Raw genomic sequence first — 26,625 nt, forward strand, 5'->3', positions numbered from 1 at the left:
TCATACGGGTGTGGGCTGTGGGGGGGGTGTTGTGCTCTGTGGAAGAAGATGGGGAGCTGAGTATGAAGCTATGAGTTGATGGTTGATTGTTTTGAGTTGTTTGAGATCCTTTGTTCACGTTGAAAAATGTCGTGTTTTTTTTGTTTGTTCATGGTGTTGTTTAGCGAAGTGGTTTAATAAAGGGACTTTGAAAACCAAAACCTCTCCTCTCCTCTCCTCTCCTCTCCTCTCCTCTCCTCCTCTAGGGTGGAGAAGGTGATTAAAGTGGATGTAAAGTTAATAGTTTCAGCTCCAGCCCTCATGCCTGGGTGGGCACAAGTCATGAGTGTACTGGGCACAGTGATGGAAAATAATGTGTGTGTATATGTGCAGGGGTTGTTTGTCACTAAAGGAGATTTATTCATATTAGCCCTTCAGTTCAGTGAGGGTGGCAGGGTGAACTCAGACTAAGGTCGTACAGTTAAGGCAGTGAAACACATGCATCTTTCTGCTTATCAGATGTATTCTGCAAGAGATAAGTCGGTATTAAAGAACATACAAGAAAATAACAATGTAAGATAAATAATGTAAGTAAAAATGTTACCCTTCATGCATTGTGCTATGAAGTGACATATACAGTGCAGACAGACCATCTGGTGTACTTCCAGGGTGAATCATTTCTAATGCAAGAAGCTGCCCTTTATTGTCATTCCAAAGTTATGAATTTTTAACATTTCAGTCTGTTAATAGTGGATAGTGCCAAAATGAAATATTTGTGAAAATAATCACAGACTAACATCACTGAGTTTATCTGTTAATATGATGTTACATGCACATATGTCCACTCCTAATCAGGTTTTATGTTGTTAAATACTTTAATTTTTTTTAAATTGTTCATGCAGTCATCTATACTTTGGTCGGTGGTGTAGCTATTTTGCTACACCACCGACAGCACCCTAGCTATTTTAAGTTGTTCAGCCTGCTTTAAGTATAGCGTTGTGAGACCAAACACTAGTAATTACTGGGATGCTGTTTGGGTTATGTTTTCTGTTGACAGAAAAAAGTTACAAATATCATGTTTTGTGCTTATTGCTTTCAGTTTTTAGACTGAGCTAAATTTGAGTTGATGAAGAAACAGCAGGTGTCCTTATGCATGAAAAAATAAGTTTGCAATGATTACCCACAGAGGAAACTGCATCATTTACATACAAACATGCTGATTATCATCAGCACAAACACACGTACATACATGCACAGAACATAATCTGCAGTCATTTTTGTACAGTGACTTTTAATATCCAGTATATATATATATATATATATATTTTTTTTTTTTAAACCCAAAACCTGTGTATTTTATCATATCTTTAGTGGACAAAAGATGAATAAAATCATATAATCTCATCTCAGTTGTTGGAATGTTACAGTGATGGCACAGTACATTAATGTGTATGAATAAACAATTACAGGACAATGAACAGTTCAAATTTCCCCTCTTAAATGTGCTTTTAATTTGTAATTCCTAGGCATATGCTAAAAAATCCCTGAGCTTAGTGTGAAGCAGATCAAAGATTCATTGTCTCCTATGTGTGTGTGTGTGTGTGTGTGTGAGAGAGAAAGAGAGAGCGAGAGGAGGACAGAAGTCATCTCTAGAGGCTTGCTCAGTCGTTCCCTCTCTGTGATAGTGATCATGGGATAAAAACTGAAAACAGAGCCTAGTCACCAGGCCTCAAATCCTTTTTTCTCTGCACCTCTCCCATTTCTATCAAAGACTTCCAGAAAAAACATGTCTAACATGCAGTCAAATGTGATCAGGGCAGGCAGCTAGACAAAAATACACACTGCAGCACAAACACATGACTATGGGCACCAGCAATTTAATAAGCTCAGATACGACTCTGAAGGTCAATTTTTGACAAAAATTAAATAACTTCAAACTTGGAAGGCACTGATATCATCTGGTCTTGTATCTCCTGTATTTTTTTATTAACAGGGTTTCCAGGCAGTGAACCAAATCAAAGTTTAATGGACTAATGCAACATCCATTTAGTGAGTAGGAGAGGATCCAACTGTCAGTTACTTGAGACACAGCAGACACACACAGGGCAAACACACACAGGTGAGACTGATGCCCATTGATTTGTTGACTCACAACTATAATAACACAGCTGCTCTCTGTCAGCACCTCCAAGCAGCTAGAAAAGAACCTCTGTCACCGCTTGCCTGCCTCTTAGTCTGACTTTATGTCTGTGTAATGCTTATGGGAAATATTTTTAGCACCTCTGTCATTTTGTCTTTGGATGAGGTGTGGTATTACAAAGGCTGGAAGAGGAGAGGATGGGGATGATTACATGAAATTATACAGGTGTTCTTTATAAACTAGTCACTCTTAGTAAATTTGACTTTTATAATGATACACAAAAGGCAAAAAGTTTGATAGTCTGATGTCCTCATATACAACACACCACACCAATATGATGACAACTGAGTGATTGACTCCAGTGCTCCTGCACTTACACTTTATTGGTGGTATTGCCTACTGCTTTTTTTCTCTCAACTGTTCATCCCTCATCCAACATGTTTCCGTCACAGTAACATATTTGGCCTCACTTTGGGCTGCAGAACTGTAGATCTGGAGACAGCTGGATGACGTTAATATGTCTTCATGAACCTCAGCCATTGTTAAAGTGGGTCAAAATGTACTTGGGCAGCTGCTAATATCAGTTGCACTAATATAGAATGTGTGGTAAGTAGTGAAGTGATTTTAAGTGTCTCTAGGATTTGGGTATGGTGAGGAAAGTACAGGATACTTTCAGTGCTGGATGCATCTTACTCCTAACCTTAGTCCCACTACTCTGGTCCTTGGAGGAATGCATCTTTGAAAATCTTCATTGAGAGCTTACATTAGATATGAATTACATCAACGTGCATGTCCACTTTCAGTCTCTGGAATGGCTTCATGTGTCATATGTATCTGTTCTTTGTGCCCTTGAGTCAGAGACAGAGATGCTGTTATCCCTGTAACAGAGGTAAACTGTATCTTCCTGTTCCTTGGTTCTTCACCTCTTGCTTGCCCTTATGTTTTAAGGGAGACAGTCAGCTACAGAGGAAAACACACAGGAAGGACAGATGCGACAGATTGTGAGTGCATGTGTGCGTGCTATGCCTTCAACAGAGACGTTGAGAACAGAAACGGACAGATGTGTGTTCCTCTTTCCCCAAGTCTGCTTCTCCTCCTTGGCTGTGCCTTTATAGCAGCAGAGATGAATTGGTCCCTCCATGTGTCTGTTTCATAGCAGCTCCTTAAACAATCCTGTGCACTGCTCTTCACTTTGCTTTGAGTTAGACAGACAGTCTAAAGATAGAAGGGAACCATGAGGACTGCACTACTGCTCTGCTCTAATAAGCAATGATTGGTATTTTTTGTGGTTTTTTAATGTCTCAAACTTTGAAATAAGAGCTGAACCAAGCCTGTTGATAGGCACCGCTCTCACTGCTGTTTACTGATTATGCATGATACGATTCTCTCGCCATGGCGTTAAGGATCACTTATTATCAGTAATCATGTATATATGCAGTTGTAGCCTTTCTATAATTTGAGAATTAGTGTTATACAATTTACAATAATAATTTCTGCACTATTCATATAAATGAGCAGCTCCCCGGTGTCTCTCCTAGGAGAATGTGTAGCACACAGGAAGTGATGCCTTTAGTGTGACTTGCAGCATCAACAGTTTCTTCTGTAATAAATACAAAAGAAAAATTTGGTAGTTAGCATGAGCAGTGACAGTTACCGTGGTTGACCAGACAAAAAAATTGGGTATTATCATGAAGCAGTCTTTGGAAAGTTGTGAAAACACCTTAGCGATATAAGAGAGGATCTCATAAACTGCTGCTTTAACTGTGTGGGTGTGTGTGCATACAGTAGGAAAGTGATGAATGGTGTTGGCAGCTGCTCTTACTGTCCTGATTGTGTGTGTGTCTGAGTGAAAAAAAATTAAGGTTTAGAACAAGAGAAGGACAGATACAAAATGCTGGTCAGTGCTTTCTCTTGGCACAAAAATGAAATTATATGTCTTAAGGGTTTTAGGAGGTTCGGTAATGCTGAGGACACTGTTCGTCCCTCATTTGTTAGTCCAAGTGCAGGCCATCTTGGCTCAGTAGGAAATCCTCCTCCTCTCTCCCTCTTTTGTCCTCCAACATCCCTCCCTTTCTCTGCTGAATTTGCGACCTGCACTGTGGCAGTGATGACAGAAAAGCTTTGACAATAATCCTCTTGCCTCTGTTCTCCTCCTCACCTCCTTTATCAGCCCCTCGCCCTCAGCCAACGCAACAGCGACTGTTTTCTGCCACAAGCAGACAGCCGCTGTGTCAGAGTGTAGGTTTCCTCTCAGCTCACTCAAGTAGGAGTGCTTTTCACATTGTATTATGAATGTAAGTGATATGCTATAGTGTGATCAAAGACACTGGATTGTATACACACACACAAACGTTATTTTTTTATGGTCCCTATAAAAAATAACAATTTATACCATGGATTCTCAACATTATGCCCCCCCCACTCAGCCAGAGGGTTTGCCTGTATCATCCAGGAAACACACACAACCGCCATACACACTTGAAGTCCTCTTTTAAGATGGTTGTTTGACAGCAATAATGCATGCACATCAATCAGAGCTTTAATAACCACCTGCATGAGGAAATGGAACAAAACGCAGAGAGTAGAGCTTTCACTTTGGCAGAAATTTCTGTCAGACTGCCAAGCTGAACTTCAGATGAACTTTATGCATTGTACTTTCTCCCTACCTTTTGCAGCCAAAGCTGTTTTTCTTAGGATGCGCTGTTCAGAGCATAATAGGCCAGTTCTCGTTATTGACTCCTTCTAGGTGTGAGTCATACTTGAATTGTTAGACTTACAAATGGGGGGATTTTTTTCTTTTTGGCTGTTCTCGTGTCTGTGTCTTTCTGACCTTGTTGAAGTTTGGCATTTTGAGCATAGCACTTTGAAAAAGTTATAGACAGATGGGAAATCAGACTGGGTAATAGCCCAATGTGAAAGTATGGTTTCAAACACACGCCTACATGCACACATCCACACATAAATGTGTGCGGGCACATACACATGCATAGACGCCGTTCCTGTGTAAATCTTATAAAACTGTGACATTTCTCAGCGGTACACCTCCCTCTCTCCTCTCCACCCATCTTCTCCTCCTCTGCTCCTATTCAGCTGCGTCCTGATGGGGGAGCCTGTTTGTCTTATCACCCTCTGCCAGCTGCGGTTCGGATTTGGGATCTAGGGGTCTCTCCTTCCCTCTGCTCTCCCCACGCTAAAAGACAGGGGGACAATAATTTGGCATGCTTCACACCCACTCATAAACAATTACAGCACACATGCAGGCTCGCAAAGACACACTGACAAATAGCATGCAGACGCACACATGCACACATTCATGGAGCTCATCCAGATTTCATGGCTGCAAGTTGTGTGGACCCTAGAAGCAAAATAATAATACTGAAGAGGAAATATTGTCTGACTCCTTTCACATGGCTCTTTCCCCTTTACCCTGTCATTAGATACTCTCTTTGCTAGACTCTGTAACGCCACCTGCTTATGGCTGTTAATGACTACAGCCACTCTGTATTCCCCCATTGTGCTCACACACTTCAGCACCTTAATGATCCACCTGTACAATGTGTGTGTTTCTTTGCCTGTGTATATGCATGTGTTTGTGAGTGTGTGAGGTAGCCAAACTGCTGGAGGGTTGCCCCCTGTGTATATGAGCCAATTATCTTTACTTACTTCTCTCCCAACGACTACTTTGAAATGAGCACAGAGTAGGTGGAATAGAGATAACTCTGGCAGCCACAAGGAGCATGTGTGCTGGCGTGTTTGTGCAAGAGGCCAGAGGTTGGAGCCAATCATTGAGATGGCTCTGGCAAGAAATGAGCCTGAATTTGGATAGTCTCATTATTTGGATTACAGCTCCTGCAGCAGATAACTTGCCTTATTATTGGTTTTTGATTTAATTATTTAAACCATGCATATTACTCATGTCCTTTTATGTGCCCACATTTCTACACTGCAATCTCAGAAGGGATGGCTGACATAGCATTGTCAAACTTAAAAAAAAAAAAAAAAAAAGTGACCAGAATGAGTAGAATTAGGAAAAAAACAAACAGATAAATAAAAGATGGCAGAAACAGGATACTAGTGCTGTAATTCAAAGACAATGTCAAGTTGGTTTTATTAATGTATGTCATAACAGAAACTAGTTGAAGGTACTTTACATATACAGCAGGTCTAGAGCATACTATTTACAATATTATTTACGGAGACCCAGAGACCCAACATTCTCCCATGAGCAAGGTCTGGTGACAGTGGCAAGAAAAAACTTCCTTTCAGCTTTAAGAAACCTCAAGCAGAAGCGGGCTCTGGGTGGGCAGCCATCTGCCTCAGCCAGTTGAAAAGTATGCAATTGTACCAAGCTGTGCATTGCAACATGAAACATATCCCAGCTTTGACATGGTTGGATAGTCTCTGGTGGATCTATTTCCTGTCTTTACTGAAACATTCAGCATGAAAATTGTTGCATGACCTGTGCATGGTCTACCAGAACAAACTAAATGTTGCATCAGTTGGAATTTTTATATTGACGTTGAATTACATGACTTTAAATTGTCATATTAAATTGATAGTAGTTCATTATAATTACAGAACCAGATTTATTGTCCAGATCAGATTTTTTTTGTTTGTTTTCTTTTCCAGAAAAGCTATGATAAAAAAAATATAAGCCACCTGCCTAACAGACAGCAAGTTTGGTGAACAAAGTCAAACATCTAGCAATCTGCAAAACCAGATATCTGAACCTGCATTTATTTTTTGCCACTAGGGAGCAGCACAACAAGCTGTTAATACAACTGACTGACATAATATCCCGTCATAAAGTTGATAGGAAAGGTATCATTTATTTGGAGTTGTGTTGGTGAAATTAAGCCCAATGTTCAGTCTCCTTCAGGCTCTGTTTCGGTCTCCACCATCTCTTGAGAGAAATGTGTTGTTGTTGTTGTTGTTGATGTTGTTTTTTTTTTTAGCTGCTAAATACTCCACTATGTTCACCAGCTACTGTGTGTGTCTGCCGTTTGGTGCTGGACTGGTAGAGTGCAGCAGGGTTTCAGGGCATATTTGCTGAAAACAGCTCCCTGCTGTTTCAGATTGATGGCAGTGAGAGCCAAAACAATAAAATTGTGGGCTGGAAAATGAAAACATGGAGACACCAAAATGCTCTATAGAGCTTGAAGCACAGCTAGAAGACCAGGAACTATAAGTCAATGTGAAGACAATGTTACTCCATACCTGCAAGATGTGTTGTGACAGGGCTTCGTCAGCTATTTCAGGGAGTTTTACTGTCCCCTAGTGGCCAAAAATTGCTTAATGCAACTTTAGATTCTAGCTTCAGTGTGTTCAGCAGGTTGGAACAGATTGGCTTAAAAAAAGGAGAAAAAAAAGCCCAACTTTTTGCCTCAACTGAAGTCAGTAATTGGACTGTCTCTCAAGATTTTTTCCAGACATGCTTGCCCAGACCTGCCTAATTAAGCACCCACATACCTCTGACAGTTTCTCATCACTTTCGCTGTACCCTGGCCTTTTCTAATAAAATTGAGGCCTTAAGAGGTAGTGGTGGTGGTGTTGTAGCTGACAATAATGCCTTTGTTTATGCAGCTCTCCATGTCACTTTCAAATTACCTGAACACCAGAGGCAGGAGTTCCTATCCACTGGAACCTCTGTTTAATAAACAGAATTCATTCCCTCTGTCTCTCAGCATTGCCACAGGTGGGGACTGTATTGTGATGTGTTGCTGTACACATGGTCAAATGGTTGAAGTGTTTTAGCTTGTAATGCCAACTAGACTGATAAATTTGTGTTTTTTTTCTTTCAATGTTTGAATATAAAGTGGCTGTCTTTTGTTGTTATTATTCAGTTCATTTCTTTGGCATGCAAATGTGTGCACATGTGCACATGGTATTAATGCACTCTTCAGTAATCGATTTATTCTTATCAATAGAACCCAATAAACAACAACTCACAGAGGCCAAACAGCTGGTAAAAATCCAGCAGTGTTTAATACTCTGACTTGCCAACACATCACACAATCTAATTCTATCTCTATGACTGTTTCATGGCTCCATAACAAACTCAGGGATTAAGGCAGTGTTCTCACAACAAACACACACATACTGTCTGTGTGTATTTTTGTCTCTCCCTGCTGACGGTGTTTCCAGGTTTGTAATGTCTCTGAGGTGTTTGCTTAGATAAAGGTCATTCCAACAATTAACCTTGTGTGACGAGTAAGGTAGCAATATAAACAACAGGACAGCAGCCCCTCGGTAACAGGCACACAATCTGTGCTTAAACAAACACATCAATATATACCTGTACGCTTGGCACACACTCACCTGGGCTTTGATTTCAGCTGGCCGAGGGTTGAGGTGTGTGACCCAGTTCATCATATTCTTAATGCCCGTCTGAACAGCAGACTCAATCTGACAGGAACCCAACAGAACAGAGGAGCCGTACCTGCTTTGAGTCCTCGAGAAAGGACGATACAGCTGCAGCCAACAGCTTGGAGGCAAGTTAGCTTTGTTATTGAACACCTGCTGGGCTGTTACAGGGCTTTGGCTTCCAGTTCTCTGGGGTACCACAGAGCAGAAATATGTCCAGGGTTAGTTAAAGGGAAAATGGGATGTGAAAATGAAAACACCTGGAGGTGATTTTAATCAAATTAATAAAAAAAGTCTGATAGAGCTGACAACAGCTTTATACCACTGAACCTACGCCGTTTCGATAATGGTCAAATACATCTTAACTGAGTGCATGATAGTGCAACTAGTGTATAATTACAGCTTTCAGAGTTTTTGCAAATGGAAACAAAATCCTTGACTGCCTTTCTTCTGAGATCTGCCCATACTATTTCATTGAATATTTGTGTAATTACTGATTTGATGCCTGTAGTGAGTTCACTGAGCCAGGTGAAGATATTTCACATATTAACTATCAGCAGCTTCAAGAATGTCTACTGTACATGCACGCGCATGGATAGACACAGCTGGTTTGTTTTGTCACATGCAGTAGCTCTATTTCCTTTTCATATTCTATTGCCTCCTAGACTACAGTTTAGTATGCTTTGCTATACAGTCACTATGCAGGAAGCTGCTCCACGGGGAGTTGATTTCCAAAGTAACAAGACGGCAAAGTCTGAGAAACTCTGTCCCACACACAAAGTACAGTAGCTGGCAGAATGGCCTTTGTGCTGAAATGTCACACTTCTGCTCTTTCTTGCCTGGCTTTTAAATTACAATCGTTGTGACACCCAAATAGAGAACTGCACTCCTACATGCTTCATATAGAGAGCTTTTGTGATACCTGTACTCTGTACTTGTCTTGTATTACAGTGTTTCTTTTATTATAGTGTGACATGGGTTAGCATTATTACATCTTCAACTTGTTAATACAACCCCTGTAGACGCTTGTACTTTTCATCCTCCAGTTCAAGGCAGTGTGTGTGTATCATATGGAAGAGAGTAGGCACTGGCCAGTATGAGATTCTGACGTTATGTAATAATCCTAAGCAAAAATATCAGTTTCACAGTTTAGCTGTATTGTGATTAATATTTGAAATGCCTGGTGAGTAAAACAACTTTTATATAGCAGGAATGCTATGATGGAAAATATTAGTGCTTTTAAATCTTGACTTTTTCAAATCACTGTTTACCTTGAAACCGATACTTGACCCATGCCTAGTCACAGTAGGGTGGCACATTCTGTCAGGTAGAGAATACCTATCACAATAGGGTAGCACATTCAGCTTGTACGGTATGACGGAAAATATTGATGGTTTTGAAAATTTGACTTTTTCAAAACACGATATACCTTGAAACTGGTAACTGGCCCATGCCTAGAAGAGAGTCATACCCTACAAGAGGACAATATTTTCTCAGCCAGTAATGCTCGCTGTCAGAGGCATGACACTTATTTCTGGATCCTCACTTCCTGAGTATCTCTCTGTTGTCATTTCTCCTCGTTCGCCCACTCATTTTTATATCTAGTTTGTGTGTTTGCACACAACCTTGTGTGTGTGTGTGTGTGTGTGTGTGTGTGTTTTAAGATTTGAGTGTATTAGCTTGGATGCAGGCCTGTTTGGATAGAACTAATCTCTCCCAGGAGATATTAGAAATAATAGAAAGTTCATTCAGGATTTATGAGCAAAGCACAAACATACGTTCACGTTTACATACACACACAGATACAAACCCACACACATGACCAGTGTCCGAGTCACTTCCCATTATTCAGGACAGCGAAAGCTTTCTATTTCTGTCTTTAGAAATGGATGTTGTATTGCAAATGCACACACACACACACCAGCAACATCAGCAAGTTGATGGGTGAATAGGCTGCTGCACACACAGATGTAGGGAAAATTTTAATCTCCTTATATGTTGTTGATGTAAATTCACAATAATCAAACTGTATTACCAAAGAAACAGAACTGAAACAGCCATTAAATTGCTTAGTTGATTAAGAGAAAATTAATCACAACTGTTTTGATAATCGCTAACTGCTCCAACTCTGTCTCCTAGAAATGACTATACACCTAAACTGCAACAGCAAGCACCATGTATAGGAAATGTTACTGTGACCAGACAAATGTTTATTTACATTTAACCATGACAGCAATGCTTCCCTAACCAAAGAGCTTTTGTTGCCTAAATTTAATAACAGACAGGGCTGTGGATGTGAACCTCAGTCTCTGGTGTGACAATCTGCTGCTGTTAATAAATGTACCACTTGATTCATTCAAAAGATGTGTCGATTCTAAAGTGAATCCTGAAGTGACTTGGTGGTGTGGTCATCTGTCCTTGGCCATCTCTTTCAATAAACATGTCACCGCAGCACTATAGAAATAGTAGGTGTTCCTGCAGCGACAGCTCTCTTTATCCGTCTTTGTTTTGGGACTGTCAGAATATTTTGTTTCTTCCTGAGACAATCTGCCAGTATACAAACAGGAAAACTAACTGTCCTCTGCCTACAGTATGCTAATATGGAGGCTGGTTAAATCAACCGTGATATAAAACTCTCAGACATCCTGACGATGTTTTGTGTGTTTGCAGGAGTGGGAGAGCCTTTTTCTCACCACCTCCTGGCCCTCAGTCTTTGTGCATGAATCAGAAGGATGGTTTCTCCTGATCTAGTTGAGTATGTGTCATCGTGACCACCTTTTCTGCAAAGGGAAACAATAGAGATATTTGTATGTGTTGGAGAATTTAAGAGTGAGGGGATGAGGCAGGAGGAAAGCAACAGAATGTTAAAATTGTGCATGTAATTCACTGCATCATTCATCTTTGCAGCTGTTTGTGAATGCTCCTCTCTGTTTTATTCTGTACCTACTCTCAATTAGACTGACTCTCTCTGAAACTGCCTTTTCATTTTTTTCTACTGTTGCCTTTTTGTTTTCCTCTTCCCTTGTCCTTGTCCATCCTTCCAAACTGTGTGTCAAGACTTAAGAAGCAGAAAAAAGGACGAGAGAGAAAAGATTGAGTCAGAGATAGTGGGTGTAATAGGCAAAATTGGTTGGCAGAGATGGGTCGATAAGAGGGAGATGGATAAATGAACATGAGAGAGAAAAAACCCAAAGCACCCTTTTATAGCTGCAGCGTTAGGGCCCATCCTTTTCATGGGAAAAGTACTTTTGGAAAGTTTTGGAATGGAAATGGTTCTGCAGAAGAGTGCTTCACAGTGAAGCCAGGAGACTTAGTGGATTGGGAACAAGGGGCAGCACTGCTGCATTTAATATCAGCCACACTATATATTATAGATAAAGTAAAGTTGTGAAGCCTTGAGAGTTTCTTTTCCTCCATCACTGGCCTGCCTGCCTCACCTCTCCTCTGTCACTTGTGCAGAAAAAAGGAGGGTAAGCAGCAGGAGTAAGGAACACAGGGTTTATATTTCAGAGGAAAAACCAGCAAGAGTAAAGCAGAAAGGAGGTATGAGGCAGTGTTGGCAGAAATGGAAATCAGAAGAATATGATAGAAAAACCTACAATACATATACTGTAAAACAGTGCTTACATAGGTTTGTATATTGGCAGTAATTAAATAAAGAAATTTTGTATTTGTTGAATCGTTAAGCACATAATATCTTTTTAGTCAGTAATGGTGCAAGTGTAATTATGACCACTTTACAATGCATAACTCATCAGAGTTTATGTCCTTGCAGGATTACATTATTTTGCAGTGAAAGAAACTGTAAATCACAATTAGCCACACATGTCATATTAACTGAAAACCAATTAACAATATATGCCAACTTAAACAGAGGCCTGACAATCACCATTTTTGTGATTGACTTTTGAAGGTAATTTAAGAGAATGTCCAGATACAAAGATGTCAGAATGCAGCTGCATTGATCATTGAATCACTGATTATAGGCAACAGTGGACACACGACACAAGGAGACACAGAGGTTGTATTGTAAGGTATTTCTGTTTTTTGTCCACCCCTTACAGCAGAGGGAAGTCATGATTAGATTAGCAGGAGTCATTGTGGAGTTTGAATAAAACATGTGTATACACACACACACACAAAAAAAATTACCTCCTGCATGTTTGACGAGACCTTTGTAGAGCTGTTATATGTTTGTTTCTTTGTCTCTGCGAAGCATCAGATACACAGGCCTGTCACAGAGACTGAAAGGAGAAAGAGCTGTGCTTCTTTTCTTTGTATTTTTGGAAATGAGCTGTTCTTTTTATGTTTTCTTATAGCTCGGGGCATCACCAGTGAAATAATGCATTAAAAAATGTCTGCTTATGTGTTTAAGTGTTGCTTGGCGAGTATGCTGGTCGGTCATTTGGTCTGTGTCCCTGATATTAGTCAGAAAATGGTTACATTTATTATTAGACTTTGAGTAATGAGGTGTCAATAACACACTGAATTTATACTTATTTCTGTCCTCATATTTCGGTCTAACATATAAACACCAAGAGAACTGAACTGAATAAATTCAACAAATATGTTTTCTCTTGAGTGAGTTATTATTATTATTAGTTTTTATTTTAATTTTTTTACAACTTCCCACCTAAAGCGTTAGAAAAGGCATAACATTTATGTAATATGTAAAATGTATAATATCACATTGGAGTGGAATGTTTGGGATTAAATTGGTGAATTAAACTTGAACACTTACCTAATGAACACTCAAACACACAAGTGCACCAGTGCCTTTTACTCTTGGAGTGGCCAAGGTATCCTTATAAACAGCACCAATGTGGTATTAAAATCTGCTCCAGACATTTGCCACAGTAATTTAACTCATTTAGACACATTCTGTGTTCTTTTCCAAAGACTTTTTTGATGAGTCGTTGTGTGTGAAAACTTTGCAATCACTTTGATCCCAAAACAGGAGATTGTTGGTTCTGTCATTTTTCCTTGTCTAGAGAAGTTTTTAATTCACAATATAGACAATGACCAATTTGGGTGAACAATAGAAGTTAACCACTCTGAATAGGTACAGGTGTTTAGGAAAAAAGAAGAGAAAGAAGCCCTAAGAGAGACGCTGGGAGAAGCAGAGCGTTTAAAAAAGTGTTAGTGAGTGAACCCAATCCAACCTACCCGCCCTCCTCCTCCTGTCAGCGATCCATACCTGTCCGCCCACTGATTTCCCATGAGCCTTTGGGTGATTGTGTGAATTCAGCCAAACTGGGCTCCTTTCTACAGAGTCACTGTTCATTCACACAAACACACATGGAAGTACACACTTGTGCGAGAACACATACTGTACACAAATGCTCGCATTAGCATTCACTCCCACACACGCACATACTCACTGTCCTCTGTGTCTTACATAACAGTTGTGTTTACAATGATGGAGGATAGATGAGCTGCTTGTTAGGAGACAACTTACAGACAACAAGTTTAGCGTCCTCTAGGAATCAGTACAATGCTAACATCAATTTTTTTCTTTGAAAGATGTTTGTCTCTATAGTGTGCATTCATGTTTACATTGGCAAGTCTGTCTAAATGCTACATCACTGTGTTGTTATAGTGGGAGTTCACCCTGGTTCACCTCTGGCTCCCTGCCCACATGGAGGGAGAAACAGAAACACAGAGAGACTTAGAAACAGAGAAAAACTATTTTCCATTGCTTCAGTCCATATGATCTCTGTGTTAGAAGCTCTAAACACCCACGCTATCATACCAGTGTCTTTAGGTGTCTCCTGTGCACAGGTACGCACTCACTCTGCAGATATAGTCGAGTGGAAGCACTTAAGCTCAGCAAGAGCGGGAGAATGAGCTCTGAAAATTGAGTTGAGAGGGAGGTGGAAAGTTCAGCAGCAGCTCGGCTGGATAGATAGACAGAGAGAGCTCCTTAAGAAAGCTGTAGATGATGTCAAGAGAAGTGAGGGATTACATTAGGAGAGTTAGTGATTATAGTAGTGTAGCATAAGTGCTGCACTTGTCATGATCAAAGCTGCTATTAGTGCTCTTAGCGAGGATCAAATTGGGCTCATGAAACATGTAACATGAGCACAAATGGAGGAAGCTGTCAAGATGGGGAGGAGGATAAGAAATGAAAGAGAAATGGCTATTTGACATATTCGGTTAATTTTTCTTAGGTGTTTGGTTGTTTTTGGTCAGTGAATGGAGAAGTGTAGGTTTGGGTTTTGCTCAAGGAGATACTGGCAGGACATATGGCTCTTTGGGGATTAATGTGACTGTCTTGGAGCGGTCACTGTAACCACCGTTCTTAGACACAAGTTCACCATGCTCTTGTGCCTGCATAACCTTTGCACTGACACATTTTTGATGAATTATGCCCTCAGGATGCAAGGTGCAAATACTTTGCCATCAATAATCCCCATCTACTCCTTCATTTTCTGAGCTGAGTCTGTGACAGCCTTGAAAATATCTCCACTGTGGCACAGAGCATGAGAAAAAAGTTGCTGCAAGCTTGTTGAAATACAAACAACACTGACACTGCATTGACACTGCATACCTGTGTCACACACACACAGACACACACACACACACACACACACACACGCCTATACACAAATGGACAGTTGCTCAGCTTCAGGCAAATCTCTCTGTAGATTCCCAATCAAGTGGACTGTGCCTAAATCATGGTGAAGGTGACCTCTTGTCCTCCGATGGTTGACAGCAACGGGACTGATCTGTCCCTGTTCTATTAGGACTGATTATATCATTTAGATACAGATGGGTCATTTAACCCAGCAGCTGTCCTCATCAGACACACCAGACTGAGCCCCCCTGGTTAATGGCTCACACAAAGCCATGAGGGGAACAGAGGCTGGCAATGAAGAGGAAACACAAATTAAATACATGGGCACCAGGGTGGCGGAGTGGATGCAGTCACCAGCGTGTTACCAAAAGGGCTCGAGCTGCCAATACCACGATTGTGTGGTCTATGATAACTGAAGCAGTATCCTGAAACCTTTTGTGTTCACTCCAGCACTCAATAATTTAAAGTTATTACAACAAAGTTTAACTTGTCCCCACCAGGGGGCATAGCAGCTCTAATTTTTATTTCTGAATTGGTCATCACCAAAGCCAGATTACTACCAGATTTCCATTTCATGTTAAATTTAAAGCATGAGTCACAACACAACATTGTCCAAATGATCATTCATCTGAGCAGCCCCATCATTTGATTTATTTATAGTTGTTTTCAAAAGATCATTCATGAACTACAATGAGTTTAGTTTAATAATTTTGGGGACGTATTTAATGGTTGTTGTACATCAGATAGGCCATATTGTCTGCATCTTTCAGCCATCTGCAGCTCCATCTCTTTTGTTTTCTGTTCATAGTTGGAGTGCACAAAGTAACACTTTTTTGCCAACATTTATGAAGACACGATCAAAGGAAAAAAAACAGTTAAAAACAGTTATGTTTGTACATTCAGCGTGAATCTCATTTTGTTTCCAGGTTGACTGATGCATACAGTGTGAGTATAGATGTTTTATGTTTTGCCTTTAAAATGTATTCATTTTGATAAGTTGACAGTGAGTTGTATGCATGGAGATGTAAACAAAGGCAGTGAACTGGAAGCCTAGTCATGTAATACTTAAGACCAGTTGGTTGCTTGCACAGTGATGATTGGTGGGCAGAGAATTGGATCATTGTGAGTCAACAATTACTTTCGTTCCTAAATCGTCCAACCTGGATAACCATATAGGTTGTTGGTCCCTACCCTGTAATATGAGCCATAAAAGTGTCTCCTGAGATAGCACCCCAAAGGTGGTAGGTGCACTGGACCTTGGTCCTTTGTTGAAGCAACTACAAGTGAGGGACAACACTAAAGTTTCAGTGCAGTAGGAGACCTTGAAATAACTAAAAAGTATTATATCTTGTTCAATAAGACAAAGTGCAAGGAGACCAGTTAAAGAAGTCCACTGAAAGTGCATAGTAAGTGCTAGTTAGGCATGTTAGGGTGTTAGAGGTGTTAGGAGAGGAAGTGCTGTCTGAGGAGATGAGAGATTCTTGAAGACAGAGAGGAACGCTCCTGCTCTAATAGCATTTGGGAGCTCATCCACCATCAGGGAACCACAAATGAGAACAGTCTGACCTGCACTTGAAAAAGTTTGCAGGGATGGCAATGCTAGACAACGATCCTTGGAGGAGGGCAGTGGCCGAAAAGGAGCAAAAGCCTGTATGATTCAGTTCAATGGATGGGTGCAGACCTAGAGGCGGCTCTGTAGGCAAGCATTAGTAACATGTACTTAATCACTCCTTTATACTACATCACCAGACTTCCTCCTTTGATCATGTCACTATCGCTATGCCCATAAGAGGTCGCCTAACAGTAAAACATAACTGTGGGTTCTCATAAGCTGCTGCACAGACGACCTATGGGGTCATTTTTTACAAGAAGATGGATAGTAATTTTGTCTTTAATTGAACAATTCATTGCTGTAAATGCAGTATTTTCCTCTCTGTTGTTACAAACCATATGCACCATATGGTACACTACCATGAGCCGCCTGTCAAATAAATTCCTAATACAACAAACAAATATAGAAGCAAGTCAGAGGAGGCCAGGCAAGATGTTTTTAGAGGGAGAATTATGTCATACAGAAATAAATGTTCCACTCCACACAGTCATCCACCCACAAGTTGGAAGCTGTGCTATTTCCATGTCTGTTTTAAATTCAGGCTACATAATTGAGGTAGGTAAAATGGAGGATGCTCTTTAAATTGGTCATTTACAATACTCTTGCAGACTGGCATTAGAGAAAAGGTGAGCAGGTGAGAGAGGGAGGGAGAGACTGTGAATAAGAGATAATCAGCACACATGATGTGGTTTTGGTATTAAGAATATTGGCATTATTAACACAGGAACCATCAGTGCAGCTACATGGAGTCTAATGAATGCATGCTATAATTCACAAAACTACTCTCAGAATGAAAGAGAGAGAGGAAAGCAGTAATGGAGTGTTTGAGTCAGCATCACTGAAACTAGTTTTAGGTCAGAGAGTGAGGTGCGGTGAAATTGGGTTACCTCAAAAAGGTTTGATTTAATCAGTGCAAAGTCATACTGTGTTTCAGTGTTATATCTGCATATTTCATGCACAGAATGGACCTGATGAAAACAGTTTCTATTTGTCTCACTTTATCTCACCCTCCCTCTCTCCTCTCCTCTTCATTTGCCATATTAGTCCATGCATGTGTGCACCCACACTGCCTTTCTCCCTAGTGACACCTCAACTCGGCAACAAGTAGCTCACGTGCTTCTCAATACAAAGGCTTCTCACTTAAGAAAGCTGTAGACATACATGAGCATGTAACATGGATAAGACATACGCACTGGTATGGAACTGGTGCGACTAGGGTTCGGGGGTGGGATAAGAGCTCTTTCCTGTTGCAGAGAGAAGACAGACTCTGAAAATGGAAGCGTAGATTTTCTCTCCTCCTCCTACACAGCCAGCCTAGCTCAGAGGGGCTCCATCTCTCTGAGGCTCTCTGATCTTCAAGTCACAAAACACCTGCTGCCTGCCTTCAGTCAGGCATGGAGAGGGAAGGAGGAGGGGGGGTGCAGTCAAGCAGCCAAGAGGTTGGGTGTGACAGCGAGAGGAAGAGGCTTCAGAGGAAATAAAGAGTGCCTGTGTTAGATGATAACATGTAAAACAGGAGTGGAACGTGGTGTAGCAAAGGCGAGGCAATAGCGAGAGTTCTCGTCGACATCTGCACTTAAGGAATATCAGAGACCTTTTGTCACCTGCAGAATATTTGATGCCTTCAAGAAGGTGCAGGTAGAAATGTGGGATTAGGTACTCCTCTTTTACAGTGTTACGCTTGACTGACTTTGCCACCAGTTGGTGCTTGGCAAATAAAAACTGCGTGAAAGCTACAGATTCACCCCTGTGGGTTATTTGTAGACCTCATGGCCCAGTGATCCATTCCTCTGCTCATCTCTCACTGTGTACTTGTCAGTCTTGTCTCCCCTGAGTCTGTCCCCTTTCCATCTTCATCTATCTGCACAGTAGCAGCTTCATCCCTTGCTTTAGCTGAAGGAATATGTAAAGAGCTCCCCCAGGGTATAAAAAAGAACAGTACAAGAGAGTGTGTGTTTGTGTAGCTTTAATGTGGAGTGGAAGAGAGTCGTGGCTTGACCTAATATTTATTGTTTTGTTTCTAACTGCACTACAGTGAGGCCAAAGATTAATCTCAACTGTTTTTTTCCTTCACTGATTCATGTTCTGTGTCCTCTTATTCTTAATCCTCTTTCTCCTGTATACACTATGAACAAATCCCTGATAGCACCAAGTTCTCCCATGACCTTTCAGCTTTTTTCTCACCATCATCACCCTGATGCCCAGAGCAAGGAGCAAAGCAGAAGTCTGATCCTTAAATCTATAGTAACTGGGCTATAGGCCGATGAAATCCAGTAAATATCTCAGCTGCATTTAGCCTCCAACTCTTTCTTCTAATGGTTCAATTACACTGTTACTATATTTTCTGCAGGCGAGATAATTAACCCTATATACAATCAGACAGCAGGAAACTGGTGCTAGACATTAATCCAAAGGAAGTCGGTGCAAATAAATGCTTTGCTAAGATTAGTATGAAGACATTACCAAGATTTAAAATGGTTTTATTTAAAACTTAAATATTAATTTTGAGGGAGTGCCAACCTATCTATAGTCTAACCTATTCAGTGTTGAGGTAATGCATTACTGATGTATAGAATTGTAATGACAAATTTCATTTGCATTCTGCTGCTCAAGTGAAATGTGGAGGGAAAATTATTATTGTTGTTTCTTGCTCTGGGGGACATGAGTTTGTATTCAGTACTTTTTCAGACTTAAAGTAGCTGTGGTTTTACTGGTCTGTATCTGCCCTCTACTGGCCTCAACAGTTTGGTACAGCCAACTGTTTGGCTGCTTTAAAGTCACTGGACACAGCAGGGAACATCACACTGTATTTTAATATAGAGTGCCAGATGCCATTGAATTACTAGGTCAGGTGTATGTCAGCTGATAGTTTTGCTTGCTGGAAATGTTAATACTTAACACTTGACATTTGAATTGACAGGTAATGCACTTTATGTTTATGCTCCGTGTCTTCTGACTCGAAAATGACATGGAGCCTCTCCTTAAGTCAACTAGTCTTTATTCTTACTCTACAGGCCCCTTTTTATGTGTGTAAAAGGTTGTCCATTAGTGGTCAGAGGGATGATGGAAAAACCATAATATGTGTACCAGGTGGCAGCCTGACCCTAGAGGCTCACAGACACAAATGCACATACCATATTTCGTCACACACACAGACACAAAGATTTTGCAATCTATATTTTCTTATTCTTAGAACAGCTTTTAATGAATATTCATTAGTATTCAAATTCAAGTGCGCTATAGTTGTATTTCTCTCCCAGCTGGAAGACGCATGCATCATTAGTTACTTATAATGTTTCGACATCATTAATATCCCTCTCTTCCTCTCTGGTCTTCATCAAAGTTAGAAGCTGGTGTGTGTATGTGCATGTTTCTGAAGTTTATGAGTTTCTTTTCCCCTGTGCCTACTCTCAGTCCATCTGTTTGCCCTCAGGGCAGATGATTGCTTGTGGAGTTGTCGTGGTTGTGCAGGTTTTTGCCTGCAGATGGCAGCAGCGTCATGGTGCAGCATTATGTTATGGTTTTATGTATCTGCACCACTAGGCAGCCAATGGCTACAGTGCTGGGCTGTTTAATAAAGACGATTCACTATATCTTGTTTGAAATCTAACTGTAGAACCAGTGTATTGCTGCAAAACATTAACAAGGCACAGATACAGATAGGTGCGCTCTCGTTCTTTTCTTCAATTTGCTTTTTCTAGTCAGTCTAGGAAATGTCCCTTGACACTGGCAACAATACTAAATGCCATCCTTAAATGTAATAGGAAATGAGAAAATGTATGATTCCAGTGTTTTGTTGTTAAATCTGGTTTATTAGATATCATCCAGTTACAGTATGGAATGCTAGAAAAGCTCTTGTGGTCACTGAGAAAATTTGTGAGTTGGGTTTCAACTTGCGACATTAAAATACATGGCACGTGTACTGAACCATAGCAATGGACTTTTTCAAGAAGTGAGTTTAGCTTTGACCTGGAGTCTCAACATATATCATGGTCAATTAGTACATTAATGGACTGGAAACTTTGTTGCTAATAAAGATTCTGTCTACTGCTAACAAAGATTCTAACTGTATGCATATGTGGAAAGATTGTATGCTGCTGTGATGCCGGTGTTTCTTGGATGCCTCAGACAAATTTCTCCTAAGGGAGACAATAAAAGCTAATACTAATTCTAATATAATGAATCACACAGTGTCCAGCAGCATTGCACTGAAGTCTTGCCCTTTTAGATCATACCCAAATTCGCTTAATCTGGTGTATCTGATGTAAATTTTCAATTATAGATTAAAGCTTATGCTTCACATATGTGTTTATGTTGGTCCTTGTACTTCACTGTGGAGTGTAATTCTGCATTCAATCGTATTTTAGAGTTGTTGAGAGGGAGAAGAGAACGCAGAGGGTATAAATAAACAGGTAAACTGTAGGACACACACTCCATAAGCAGAAAACATCCATCACCATGGATATGGATAACTGCATTGCTCATTCAGCTGTTGAGTTACCCCATATGATTTATAACTGTAAATATTTAACATCCTCCAAGCAATATGCATGTAACGTTTGTTTTAATTGAATGATGTGTGCATATGGGTGTTAGACGAAGCAAATACGTTTGTAACTAACTGATATTCTGTGACTTATGTCTGAGGCTATCATAGAAAGGTAGTGTTAGGAAAGTATAACAATGGTTTATGACCTAAATACTGTATCAGATGGAAAAAGACATCAAAAAGACAGAAAGATTTCAAACATTTCTATAGTGGTGTGAATACAGCTTAAGTCAGCACAGGTGTGGGTTTGCTGTTCAAGAGCTTTATAGTTCATTTCCAATCCACACTAGCTGGTTTATTACAGCCTTTAACAGGACTAACCTCTCCAAGCAAATGTACAAACAGAGCAGCAGTGGATGGGGAAACGAGCCAGAATGTTTATCTGTCTCAGCTCTGTGAAAACTTATTTTCATTTCTGTTTGTATTTAAGACTCAACCTCACATCCCTGAAGACAAGTGTTTCTACCTGTCCCTCCTTCTCATTCCTCCCGCTCTCTCTCTACTCTCTCCTCTGTCTCTCTTTCTCCTCTCTCTTTTCCTTCCCTCCTCAGGCACATGTTCTCAGTGAATAGAGTGTTGAGTGGGTTTCACCAGCTGGTGCCTTTGCCTGCCACATAAATAGTGTTAAAAACAAATCTGTATGTGTGTGTGCATGCGTATGTGTGCCTGTCTTTGCCAGATCCTTGAGTGGAGTGTCAGTGTCACATCTGCCCTCCAACATTCCTCTGTGTCTTTGTGTTCATATGGCAGCCTACACAGACTGCTTCGCTCTTTCCAAATCTGACGAGAATCGTTATGTTGTCCCTATTAACACACTCACTGAGCCACACAAACTCTGTCTTTCAGAACATTTTCTCTCATTCAGTTCAAGTCTTAATACACTAATAAATGTTAGAATTGAGTTTAGAAACAAAACAGGCAAAGAGAAGAGGGAAGCAGGTGAGGTTAATCAGATAGTTGGTTAGATCTATAGATTTATCCCTCTCTTGACCTGCCAAAAAAGGCCAGATCCAGCTGCTCGATGATGTTTCTGACAGTCTCTTGATGGTCAGGGCAGGTTAGGTCTCTATCCTAATGATGGATCCAATCACTCCGACAGCTTGCAGATCTGGGGCTTCTCTGACAGGTCAGTGGTGCAGCAAGTCTGCCTACTTCTTAACTCATCTTTCTTCTTCTCTTTTTGACCTCTCTCTCTGTCTGCCAGGATATTCCTCCTCCCTGTCTGCCACCCTGTCTGTCCATTTTTATGTTTTGGTTTTTTATCACTTTGCTGACATTTTAAGACTGACACTATTTTTACTCCTTGCATGAAAACACAATTAAGAGCTGCTGGCATTTGATTGAAGTCTCTATTAACATGTCAGTACTAAATACAGAAGGTTCTGTCAGCTGATAATTGCTGCTAAAAGGGTCTGCTGTGTGAGGTGTTGTGTTCTTTGTTTGTGTTTCCTGGTAATAATCGCTAATGGACAGCAGCCTGGATTTGGCTCTGCTAGGTTCACTCCCTGGACATCTTGGTGGTAGTGACTCAGACTCCTGGATGGAAACATTTGAAAAAAAAAACATGCACAAACACACACAAATGCACAAACACACTCTGAGAACAGGCAGCTGAGTCTTGGCTCAAATCCTGGGCATGTGTCACAGTGTTTAAAACAACAACACATGCAGAGCTCTCGTTCTGGAGCGGCCACACCCTTTCCTCCACTTCTCCTTATCGCCTCTTTTATACCCTCTGTAGAAAATCTTTATTTCCCTGCTGGGTAACAGTCACCTAATCTTGACAATGTGTGATTTCTACCACTGCTTCTTACTATTTCTGTTTGTCCTGTCTGGTTAGTTCACCTGATGGTGCCTCAGTGTTGCAGACAAGCCTCTCTACATCCTCCGTAAACCTGTCGGATATCTGCAGAGGGTCTGACATGCTCTACCTCAGCCACATGTCAGAGCTGGAGGTAAAAGAGTTTGGACTATGTAAAGCTATTCTGGAAAAAAAGACAGATCCTTGAGTGACAGCTAACGCTTTGACAGAAGCCATGGTGACTTCAAGTCTGAGTCAGATTCATGGTCCAAAGCCTGACAGATTCACACTCAAATATAGGGCAGTTAATCCTGATCTGATCCCAAGTATTTCTTATATGATCTTTATCCTTTCAAAGTCTTTTTCATCCCACATGTTCTTAGGTGCCTTGGCTCAGAATCGAAGGATTCAAAAGCCCATTTGTGTTTCTTGGTTATGTCAGGGCTCTTTATTCTGTCTGGCCATGTTGCATCGACTCTTAAGACTCCAGAACAGCTTGCTGTCAAACAATCACCTGTACTTTGACCCCCCTCTGTGACTTCTAAATGAGAATGAGAGCACAGCCTGTTGGAAGAGAGTGAGGGTGTTTAGAGGAAGCATCTGCCTGACGTTTGATTGATTTTCTCTCTGACCTGAAGGACAGACAGGTGTGTATGCGCATGTAAGCGTGTGTGCGCGTCCACCACTTAGACCACCAGAAAAATCCATGGGGTCTGGGGTTGCCGTGGTAACGGTAATCACTTTTAATTCAGCATCAGGGAGACAGAGAGAGGATAAAGGTGGAGTAGCAGCAGTTTAGTAGGGTAATGTGGGAGGTGTAGAGGGAAAAACAATAAAAAGTGTCAACAGGGAAAACAAGGTGAGTGTGTTTCCTTGTTTAGTGACTCTGCAAGTGTTGACACTGAGTGAGACGGAGAGAGGAGGCAGAATGATAAGGATGAAGACAGAAGGGCTTTACATAAGTACCTTTCTTTCTCAGTCCCAAAGGATTTAAAAGCTCCTCCTCTCTTTTCCCCTCTTCCTCTCTTCTCCTCCTCCTCTGCTAGCAGATAATAATCTGTAATCACTGACTGCTGGTAAGGGCTGGTATTTGTCCAACAACCTCTTTCTCCTGTCAAGTCTTTTCTCTCTTTTTAAATTTCACCACACTAGAGAAAGGAGGGAAAGATATTAATTATACATTCCCCTTTTTGCCCCATCTCCACCTCCCTATCTGTCTCTCCGTGTACCTTCACTTTTCCTTTTTGCTTCTCCTCTCCACCATCCTTTTCCTCTCTGTGTTATGAATACCATTAATGAGCAAGCAAAAGACAGACAGACAGAAAGACAGAGAAGGACAGTGTATGATGCTAATTAATGGGTTTGCTTTGTTTCCTCTGTCACTTTGCTCAACCTCCTGCTGGCTCAAACACACACAGACACGTAGACACACTCTCAGAAGCTGTCTTCTTTATGAGTCGCGAGTGGAGGAAAAATAGAAAAAAAAAAAAAAACACCAACAAGATGTGTGGAGTGTGCAGCTAGAGAAAAACCACCACCTGCCACTCAAGCCAGCCTCCTCGTAGTATACTGCTCACACACACATGCACATACACACACTCGCTCTCACAAGAGCTTTGGTCCGTAATTTTCCGCCACACTCCGCTCCCAGCCAATGAGAGGCCAGAACTGAGCTTCTCAAAACGTGAGGGGGAGGAGACAGAGCATGGCTGGCTGATTGACAGACAGCGCCCTACAGGTGGAGAGAAGAACGGAGAGAAAGAGAGAGGGGGGAGGAACGACAGAGAGAGGAAGGAGAAGGGGTGAGTGAGGAGGAGAAGAGAGGCAGCGGCAATCAGACTATCCATATACATACACATACACACACATATACACACACACACACACACACACACACACACTCACACACAGTGCTCTGTTCCTCCCCTCCTACCTTGGAAGCTTGCTTCTCCCGGCAGACTAGCTGACTAACACCACCATCACTGTCATCACCTCCACTTCCACCACAGCTGCACCAAGATGAGCCAGTGCAGAAAAAGGTGCAAGAGGCAGCTCACCAAGGTGGCTCGCTATTTCTACCGCTTCCTCATGGGAACGCTCACCCAAGGTAGGCACAAAAACTTCCACACCTAGAGGTTTGGCAGTGGCTTTCATGAGTAAAGAAGCAAAGTGGAGATGGTCTCAACTAGAGTTTGCTGTGTATTCAGCAGAGGTGTTCAGCTCCTGGCGTGGTCTCTGATCTTTGCTGATAGTTTCTGTCATTGGTCCATCAATTCAGTGTCCTGTGTCTGTGGCTCAGTTAGCTTTCTGTCTCGATGATGGCAGGGTAGATGTACTCCTCATTTGCACAGATCCAAAACATGTATATTATTTCAAAGAGCGTGAGTGGACTTGTAGGGTTTGCATTTGTGTGTATCCATGGTGTGCATCTGTGTGTGTACACAGTATGTATGAGTGCTTTGTTTCATCTCCATACAGGGAGACCATACAAAGCTTAGACATCAAACAGGCTGAAGACTGTAGTTACTATTCTCTGCATAATGTTTGTTCATATGTACTGCATATACATATATAAGTATGTATGCTTGTGGGCATATGTTTTTTCCACTTTTCTTGATTCTGATGCATAATAAACAATCAATAATCAGTATGCACAGTGAGAATTACAAAGCAGTTGGGGATGAACTCACTCTTTCCCTCTTTCTATCTGCCTTTTGACTCTCTCCCTCCCTCCACAGCCTTCACTGTCCTTCTCTCTCCTCCTCTTCCCTCTCTAGCAGTCAAACAGATTGCCCTCTGGAAGCCTGTGGCATTCCACCTCCATTGAGAAACTCTCAGTGGGAGAAAGCCTCACACAGCCTTTTATCCAGCCCTTCAGCCAGCTCCCAGTGTGACATCAACTCACCATCCACATCCCCATCCCCATCCTTGTCTCCTCCCAGCTCTCTGTACAGTTGCACACAACTTTATAATGCTAATCTGTGCACTGAGATTAGAACAAAGTTCCTTAAACTTTAAAAATCTTTTCTTGATTCTTAAGGTCTTATTTCTTTTATGTCCTCACACTCTTTGTCCTGCTGAGATTAGTGTTGGCTGAATAAAGTGTCCTTTGGCAGAAACACCTTCTATAACATTGCCTATTGACAGCCCGCTGCTAAGCTTTACACCCATTTTCCTTTTTTTTTCTTGTGAGTGATATTGAGCAGCAGCTCACATTGCCTTGGGGAAGACAAAGTAGGGTGGTTCTATTGAATCCCAGCAGTTGATCCTCAAAGGTGGAGATAAAATGGTGTTTAGATGACCTTGTCAATAGCGCAGTGTCTGAATGCTAATTTGACATCTGTGCCACTCATTTCCACCTCTGCTTTTCTCCTCGTTATCTCCTTAGACCTTGACATCTGCAGAGCTTCACCTTCGTGCTCTGAAAACAGCATTTGGACTTGCATGCATGTGTGGAGAGGCATGAACACACACACACACACACGTTACAACACATGTATGAACACTGTCCAAAACAATAACAGTGGTTTTGATACTCAATTCAGTTACTTGTCAGGCAGATAGTTTTAGAACATTTTACTCTTAGTAAATAAATGTGTGATCA

At 41.2% G+C, this 26,625-nt stretch overlaps 1 protein-coding gene across 4 annotated transcripts in view; it reads left to right on the plus strand.

Moving 5' to 3' along the window:
* The window catches only part of LOC108888304 (Kv channel-interacting protein 2), a 93,211-nt gene that overhangs the window by 22,448 nt on the left and 44,138 nt on the right, over positions 1-26,625 (plus strand). Inside the window, exon 1 of one of the 4 annotated variants that reach the window (XM_018684255.2) lies at positions 24,700-25,128. The exons of the other annotated variants lie outside the window; for them this stretch is intronic. Coding sequence (XP_018539771.1) covers positions 25,041-25,128 — 88 coding nt within the window. The 5' untranslated portion in view covers positions 24,700-25,040. Of the gene's footprint in view, positions 1-24,699; positions 25,129-26,625 lie in introns of those variants that run through there. 4 annotated transcript variants of the gene reach the window in all.

This window comes from Lates calcarifer, linkage group LG16_LG22 (assembly GCF_001640805.2).
Source record: "Lates calcarifer isolate ASB-BC8 linkage group LG16_LG22, TLL_Latcal_v3, whole genome shotgun sequence".
Classification (NCBI taxonomy): domain Eukaryota; kingdom Metazoa; phylum Chordata; class Actinopteri; family Centropomidae; genus Lates; species Lates calcarifer.